At 45.1% G+C, this 8,683-nt stretch overlaps 1 protein-coding gene across 2 annotated transcripts; it reads right to left on the minus strand.

The window, feature by feature from the left end:
* Window positions 1–386: 386 nt before the first annotated feature.
* Window positions 387–7,902, minus strand: TM2D3 (TM2 domain containing 3). 2 transcript variants are annotated; one of them, XM_081170707.1, is made up of 6 exons: window positions 7,760–7,902; window positions 6,076–6,171; window positions 4,010–4,167; window positions 1,968–2,142; window positions 1,596–1,671; window positions 387–1,212 (listed from the first exon to the last, which is right to left on the minus strand). In XM_081170707.1, exons 1-6 carry the CDS (start codon window positions 7,848–7,850, stop codon window positions 1,047–1,049), a joined length of 762 nt encoding a protein of 253 aa, XP_081026833.1. In that variant the 5' UTR covers window positions 7,851–7,902; the 3' UTR covers window positions 387–1,046. The 2 variants fall into 2 exon arrangements, with proteins under 2 accessions (XP_081026833.1, XP_081026832.1); XM_081170706.1 differs by having other exon boundaries at window positions 4,010–4,182.
* Between the last annotated feature and the right edge of the window lie 781 nt (window positions 7,903–8,683).

The following is an 8,683-nucleotide window of genomic DNA, read 5'->3' on the forward strand; positions in this document are numbered from 1 at the left end:
TTAAGAAGAAGAAGAGTTTGGATTTGATATCCCGCCTTTCACTCCCCTTCAGGAGTCTCAAAGCGGCTAACATTCTCCTTTCCCTTCCTCCCCCACAACAAACACTCTGTGAGGTGAGTGGGGCTGAGAGACTTCAAAGAAGTGTGACTGGCCCAAGGTCACCCAGCAGCTGCAGGTGGAGGAGCGGAGACGCGAACCCGGTTTCCCAGATTACGTGACTACCGCTCCTAACCACTACACCACACTGGCTCTTAAGTCCAGGTGTATGCCCCTCCACTATACAAATGGCGGATTGAGCAGATGAGACCAATGGGTCCAATGGTAAAAAAGGTGCCGTACACGGAAGTGAGCCCATTAGGAAAAGGAAAAGCATTATAGGAAATATGTGTGGTGAAAGAAAATTTTATTACAGTCATTGTATTAGAAGACTCAACTTCTAAGGTTATCTAGCAATAACAATGTAACATTCAGTCCTGCAGGAGCCAAAGTATCAAGTTAAATTAACACATACACTGCATGTACCGTTCTCGGAAATAAAAAATAACTGAATGCAGGAGATAAACACATGTAATAAAAATTTAAAATCTGCTGCTCAATGGATTTACTCAGGGGGTAACAGAAAGATACTTTCTCTCCTTTTCTTCCTCTTCTTTATTTTCTTCCTTTTTTCTTATTTCTCTCCTCTAGATTATTTTGGCTTTTATTGTATTTTATGTTGAAAACATTTAATAAAAATTGATGATAAAAAGGGAACTTGCTAGACATGTAGTGAATTAGTTTACATCTGTCCAAGAAACAGAACTGCACAACTTAAAACACCTTTTTTCATAGAAAAAAAATTAAGTGCATTTAAAAAGCCAAAAAGAAACAAACTCCAGAAAAAGCCCCATCATCCAATGATCCATTCATTTATTTCACCTTAAGTTAAAGGCAGTCTAAGTACAGATGCTGTACATTAAATATATGTGAAATATGGAACAAGTTCTCCTAGGTGTGTTTGTGTGTTTCCAAGTGCAATCCATCTCTGACGTTTCTTGCATTGATGGTTAGATGTAAAGTGAGCCGTCAGCAGGGCCCACATAACCAACGCCTATGAGCAGTACATCTATGAGAGTCCAGATTCCCAGGCCTCCAAAGCTGAAAAGTTTGCCCAGACCTTCTCTCCACTGGCCCAAGTAGAAACGGTCAGCTCCAAAACCGCCAAGTGTGATGCTGCAAATACAACACAATTATGTCTGAGAAGCTGTCCAAATCCAGACATCCATTACTGATGCCAGCAGCAAAGCATTTAAATTATTTGTACCTGACAAATAGCATAATGAAGTTGATTAACACTGACTTTAAAAATCATCTACTTTAAATGAGCCTACTAGTGAAATAATTTTTTTTAAAATGAAAACTTTGCACTTATTTTTACAGTTTAACACAAAATACTGGTAGAATCCCATTCTGCTTTCAAGACTCAGGACAGGCAGCATGCTTCAGAACTGCCTGAAGACAAAATAAAGTAACCAGGCTCCCTTGACCAGCTTAACCAAACATCCAGTCCAAAAAAGACAGTATTTTATTTAGAAAGCAGGTAATCCTATTCCTACCTTAAAGCCAAGGCAGTTGACCATTTATAGCCTCCTGTCCAGTTGCAATAAAGCATCTTGGGGAAAGTACGGTTACCTTAAAATAAACAGACATTGAAATCATAAAGCCAAGACCACAAACAGGAATAGTGCTGCAGTGTGTGCTTTGAAATTATCTTAATTGATCTTATTGCAAAATCTGTGACAAATACTTTACAGCCCTGATTTAAGAGTGATATAGGCTCATCTGTTATCAGTGTTGCATCTTTCCCCTTTTTATTCATTAGTATTATTTTTTGCATTTCTCCCAGGTCTGGTATTTTTGCCCCCAAAACATCTGTTAGAATTTTATAGAATTCTTCAGGGACACCATCTTGCTCAGGCATTGCTTACCCAGACAATGAATATGATCCCGCACCGTGCAATTGGCACTATATCGTTCTCGTGGACAAGAGACCGTTTTGCAGTTTGTAGGATTGGAGCAGACATAATCTGATGGAGGGAGCTGCCAGCAAAGCTGGCAAGTCATGTTGATTGTGAAAGTTTCTGGGCGATTGTTTTTCTCATCCTGCATGAGAATCAGAAATCTTAACTCACCCTTCCAGAAATAATACACAGGTTAACCAGAGAGCACTTACTGGAGTGTGACAGAATCACCAAATACACTTGATTTTTTGGAAGCTGAGAGCACCTAAGTTCTAGATACTTTTACTAAATTAAGCAAGCACAAAGTCAAACACATGAGCTGTTATGTGCCAAAAAAGAAAAGTCCTGTGGGAATATACTGAAGCATAAGCTTTCCTGGATTAGACTTCAACAGGTACATGAAGGTTCACCCTCAGCTGGTGTAGCTGCATGCATTATTTGAGGAAACTGATTGTCTAGACTCATTCCAATCTGGGTTAGTGACTGACTCTACCTTGGGTGCCCTAATGAGGGAAGGACCTGGCTGCTTCTGCTTGATCTCCCACCTGCTTCTGATACAAAGGAGCATGGCATCTGCCTATACTCTCTGAAAGAAACGAGTATCAGGGGCATTGCTCTGGTTTCCTCTTCAGGGACAGTTCCAGCAGACGGCATTTAATAGTGTTTCTCAGCCCCTAGGCTCTTGAGCTGTGAGGTGCCACAGTGCACTATGTAGTCCCCAATGCTATTTAACATCTATATGAAGCCATTAGGAGTGGTCATTAGGAGATATGGAGCAAGGTGTCATCAGTACACTGATAAACCCAGCTCTCTTTCGCCGTAACATCTGAATCAGCAGAGGCTGTGCAAGCCCTGGGTCAGTGCCTGGGTGCAGTGGTGGGCTGGATAGCAGCCAACAGACTGAGTCTGAATCTTGACAGGACCAATGCACAATTTGTGAACACTTATTGAGTCCGTGTAATTGGTCAATTGCCTGCTTTGGGTAGAGAATGAAATTCCTCTGAAGGAGTGGGCTTGTTGTCCGGGGGTCTCCTGGATCCATCTGTCACTAAGGTGACCTTAGTGGCTAGGAGTGCCTTCTAACAGCTTTGGCCATTTATAGACTGTGGCAGCTGGACCATCGTAGGTCATGCACCAAGGACCTCCCAATTGGTTTAGACCAGGGGTGGCCAACTCTCAAGAGGCTGCAATCTACTTTCAGAATTAAAAACTACCCCCGTTTTTTTGAAGTTCAGCTCAAAGTTGTTGAGCTATTTTTAGGGAGTAAAGCCCTGTTTTGGGGCTGAGGTTAAAGGCAGGGGACAAAGGGGTAAAGTCACTCACAAAAAGATCGCTATGGATGAAAACAGCAGCACAGAGGAAGCTCCGTCTTCCCTTCCAGAGATCAAACAACAATAGAGGGTGGGGCAAGGCAAGAGTCAGTTTTAGCGACGCTAAGGAAAGGGAGCCAGAGATCTACCAAAACCTCACTGGGATCTACCAGCAGATCGCGATTGACCGGTTGACATCCCTGGTTGAGACCATCTATATAATCTTTTCAGCACTTGTTAACAACCTTCTTCTGCTTTCAACAAAACTTTGAAGTAGAGATTTTTATTCCAGTCTTTATCAGCACTGGATCAGAAACTGTATTTGTTTTGATTGCTGGTGCTTTTACTGTTTATCGCTTTGGGAAGAGTCTGTAAAACAGGATATGTCTTTTGGGGAAAAAATAATCTATAAATGCACATATGAAATGTTATAAGGGGTCATAGCAGCCAAACCCTACTGCTAACCACAAGCTGAGGTCTCTGTAATTAAAGTACAGAATTGAATCTTCCCCCTATCAGATAGAAAGCAAATGTCTAGGCCCAACAGAATATCCCTTTCATCTATATCTAGCATCTCCTGAATAAGGTATCTATTCAATTACATATTTTACAAAGTAATTATTCTCCTTCAAACAAGTAAGGTGTAGTATTTCCGCAAGATTCATGTTCATATTACAAATGAACAAGCATTCTACTTACAACACAGTGGACCTGGGATCTGGCTTTACATTCAAAAACAGCAGTTTTGCCATAGATACAGGAGCAATTTGTTTCACAGTCCATACATCCTGGAGGCAGTCTGCTGCACAGTCCATTACTAGGGCATTGGGTCATATACGATGGGGTCGCTGTGGCTTCTGAAGAATTAAAATCTGGTGAGAACAAAAGTTTCAGTATTCCCTAGAAAAAAGCTAGGGAACAAAATATCTGAAATTCCTAGGTTGCGGAACACAAATGCCTAAGCAACTACTTTTTCCTAACCTGCTCAATTTACATTTCACCTATTTTAGTAATGTGCAGCCTATGCATGTTTACCCAGGAGTAAGATCCACTATAAGGCCCAAATAATTTAATGGGTCTCCCTTATATGTAAGTTATTTTTAGGATTAGGAAGATATGACTGTCTTAAACTGAGCCAGAACTTTAGACCATCTAGCTCAGTATTGTCTACACTACAATGCCCTGTGGCCTTCTAAATATGGTTGGAATCCAATCCTGATTAGTCCCAACCAGCAAGCCTAATGGTCAGGGTTGCTGAGAGCTGTACTCCAGCAATATCTGGAGGGTCTACAGTGACAGGTGTCTTTCCCAGCCTTGCATGAAGAAGAAGAAGAAGAGTTTGGATTTGATATCCCGCCTTTCACTCCCTTTAAGGTGTCTCAAAGCTGCTAACATTCTCCTTTCCCTTCCTCCCCCACAACAAACACTCTGTGAGGTGAGTGGGGCTGAGAGACTTCAAAGAAGTGTGATGGCCCAAGGTCACCCAGCAGCTGCATGTGGAGGAGCGGAGATGCGAACCCGGTTCCCCAGATTACGAGACTACTGCTCTTAACCACTACACCACACTGGCTCTCTGATGGGCACAGAACTGGGGACCTTTTGCATAACCCCAGCATTTTTCACAATTCAGATACATTTCTATGGGGAAAGTTATGGGTCACATTCAAATGAAAAGGCAAGTGACTGACTCACAGGCTATATAGAATTAAGTATATCAGTACTCAAACAAACAAAAAAGTCAGGTAAGCATTGAGAAATATTACTGGATTATCATTTTGAAACACGAAGCGTATTTAAGTACCATAGCTACTACACAAATAGGAGCTGCATCCATGGAGAGGGATGGACTCACACAAGGGAAAGTGAAAAGAGAAAGTACTCTGGCATTTATCGATGCCATATGGTAATAGTATTTGTAATCACATGCATGAGTATTTATTCAGACCTGCTCACAATAATTCATGCTGGTTCCTTTGCTCAATTGGTGGCAACACCTTTCAGTTTCATTAGTGTTCTTTGGCTCTTAGTAGGAGATAATCAACAGCTTCTTTATCTGCAGGGTACAATTGTTTTGTTTCCAAATGAAAGACCTCCTTCATTTTTAAGTTCAAGAAAATTATTTTTGTTTCCTTGAGCCACTCAATGGGCTTTATCCACAGAAAAAGCTTTTGCTTCTAGTGTTAGAAATGCCTCCGAGTTAAGTGCTTTTGGGAAACAACAACAGGAGTGGGAAACAGCAAACCCAGAGGCATCTGGTTGGTCACTGCGGGAAACAGCATGCTGGACTAGATGAACCCTTGATCAGATCCAGCAGGGCTCTTCTTATGTTTGTGTTTCCTGTACAGGGGACCAAACAGTCCATTTCCCTCCCATTAAGGGCCACATTATATAGTATGCACAAGTGGAACACGCCCATGTGGAACAGATTGTTGGTGGCAGCTTGGGGCAGTGTTCACAAGAGAGACTCTGAGTTGCAAAATACTATGATCTTAAGGATCAAGATATAACAGAATGGTGTGTCTTCTCTCATTAGCAAATGTAAAGCTCTAATTTCCTAGCTATTTCTTACATTTGAGAATTTGTTTCTAGAAATTAGGGGGTTTTTTTTTACATGGAGGAAGTGGGATGGAGAGTCCTTCAGAAATAAGCTGTTCTGTAGGCAAATATATCTCACAAACCTCTAAAGATCTGTGTAGAGTAAGGTTTACAAAGACATACATTTTAATTCTAAGAAGTACAAGACGGAATGGAAAAAAAATACGTACCTGATACTTTTGACACTGGAATGTGTGTGCTTGTAGGTACTATTGCAACCTTTGCCAGCTGAGCTTGTGGATGAGAGTGTTCTAAGCTCAGTGATCCTGGGGGTGGGGTGGGGGGAAAGAAACACAAAATACTAACAGGATTCAAAGCATGTTTAGTTACAATTTGGAAGCAACAGTGTGGTCCAGAGCATCAGGCTTGGGTTCAAATCCCTTGTGTGTTCAAAAGAAAGTGGTGCTGGTAAGATAAAGTGGCTTGAATTGCTCAGTACACTCCTCCTCTAGAGGCTAGTTGCCAACGCTGTACTGAGTGACTTTCTCTGCCCAGGGAACTATTACTCTGTAATAGTGCTGTCCCTCAGAATGTATTTCTCATCTTCCTCACCCTAACCCAGGACCTCCAGTCCAAGGAGTAGTACTGTGATCTTTCCACACTTATTTCAATTTGCATTTTAAAAGTGTGGGTAGTTCAGACCCATGAGCCGGTAAGCATCACTACTTTGAATTAAGGTGCTGAATTGCGAAGAAGAGAGAGAAGAAACACTGCCTGGTATTTGCACCTTTGACAACAGGTGTCTCAGATCTTTCAAGGCCTCTTAATGATGCACAGCACAACAACTGAGACGCTTGTCTGTGCTGGACATTACTTGTTAAAAAAAGTCCTACAGTAGCAAGACTGGATAAGACCTTGTGGCGTTCCTCAGACCTTGTGGGGGGGCCGGACTATATTTTGGGCAAAAATAATAATGAACAAATTCCTATGCCCTACGGATAACCCAGAGATGCATTTTAAATAAAAGCACACATTCTACTCATGTAAAAACACGCTGATTCCTGGACCATCCGCAGGTCGGACTGAGAAGGCAACTGGGTCGCATCTGGCCCCCGGGCCTTAGGTTGCCTACCCCTGTCCTAAAGCAACACTGCCAATCACAGCAAAGGATAGCAGTGAGAAGCCCCAAAGACTGACTTGAATATAATAGGTTTGCAGTTCCTCATAACCAGATTCGGGAATAACGTAAGAAGGGCCCTGACGGATCACAAGAAAGACCCGTCTGGTCCAGCACCCTGTTCTTGGAGTGGTGCACCAGATGCCTATGGGAAGCCTGGGATCCGAGCACAGCATTCTCCCCAACCGCAGTTCCCAGCAACGGGTATTCAGAGGCATACCCTTTAATCTAGCTTTGTAAATTAGCCCCCTCACTCCCTGCATGCAATTCCTGGTCACCTATGGCGACCAGGTCATACTGAAACACAAGAAAGGCTGTGTCTGCCCCATATCCTGAAGTAACAAAACCCAGGTGTATATTAACAAAATAAAAACATTGCTCCCCCCCCTACTTCATTTCGCTCTCCTTTCTTGCTTGTTTCTCCGCCCCACTCCCATCACCCCAATGCCAGTTTCTATAGTGTAAGCCTGTTGGGGCAGAGAATGACACAGCACCAGGCGCGAGGCTGAAGGAGGCTGTTCTGCCCGGGGAAGCGAGCCAAGGCTGGCGGGACAGGCTTCAGGGCAAACGCCAGCGCCGCACAGCCCGGGAACATTCCCCGGAGAGAGAGGCCCCGGGGCCAGGGAGCCTCCCGGCAGAGGCCCGGCCGCCCCCTGAGCGCGTGCAGAGTGCAAGGGCCCCAGCGCCTCTTCGGCGTGAATTGGTGGGTCTACGAAGCGGCCCGGCCTGCCACTCACCCCGCCCGGAGAGGACGTAGAGCTGCGAGAGGAAGAGGGCGACGCGGCACAGCCTCTCCAGCGCCCGCAGCGCCGCCACCGCCGCCGCCATCTTGGCCTCATCCGGGGACTCCGCTCGGCTCCGCCCCCGCCGGCACGTCCCGCCCCCGCTGCGCTCTACGCAGGCGCGAACCCCGAGAGCCCGCGGGGCAGGCCGGCCGTGCTCTCTGCTGCCGCCACGAGGCCGGGAGCAGCGTGGCCCGTCTTAGCAGCAGGCGCCAGAGGGGAGAGGAGCCAAGGACTGGAGAGCTGGAAGAGACCCCGGGGTCATCTAGTCCGACCCCATGCAATGCCCCACGTGGGGCTCCAACCCATGACTCCGAGACTGAGAGATGCTCCACACACCCAGGTGACACATCCAGGCACCCAGGTATCATCTGCTTCCATTTACAGCCCTCCTGTCGGAGCAGCGGAGAAACCCCTTAAAAACCTCCTGCCTGCGTCTCAAAGGCAGGAGAAGTAAAGGACTAATAAACAGAATGATGGCGCCTGGCGAGGCTTCCTGAGGAGCCACCCCCTTCCTCCTCCTTGTCCTGCAGGGGATGGATGGCAGGAAGGAAGCCCACCCAGGAGGCGCTGGAAGGCAGCAGGGACTGGGGGGAGTGGAAGGTGGCTCTGGCACAGGCCGGGCTGCCTGCTCCCTTAGTCTGGAGAACATCAAGAAGGGAGGGAGAGACCTGCCTGGCCCCATCCGTGGTAGAAGAAACAAGCCGCCAATTAATTGCAGCATCAAGGGGAGACTGGCCCGGCCAGAACGGGACATAAATATCCCCTTATAGCTCCCCACTTTGGTTTTTTTTATATAATATTTATTGAGATTTTACAAACATTAAGAAGTTTCAAAGTTTAGACTTAACAAATGTTATTCTTAGAACAAAGAATAAC

The sequence above is a fragment of the Podarcis bocagei genome (genome assembly GCF_964188305.1).
Source record: "Podarcis bocagei genome assembly, chromosome: 14".
NCBI classification, from domain to species: domain Eukaryota; kingdom Metazoa; phylum Chordata; class Lepidosauria; order Squamata; family Lacertidae; genus Podarcis; species Podarcis bocagei.

Bases quoted from the DNA above. Each gene is read 5' to 3' on its own strand.
- TM2D3 (XM_081170706.1), bottom strand. From the start codon at position 7,850: ATGGCGGCGGCGGTGGCGGCGCTGCGGGCGCTGGAGAGGCTGTGCCGC. The intron at 4,183-6,075 runs GTACGTATTTTT...TGTTCTCACCAG, and splicing joins TCCAGTGTCAAAAGTATCAG to ATTTTAATTCTTCAGAAGCC. The intron at 1,213-1,595 runs GTAGGAATAGGA...TTGTATTTGCAG, and splicing joins TCAACTGCCTTGGCTTTAAG to CATCACACTTGGCGGTTTTG.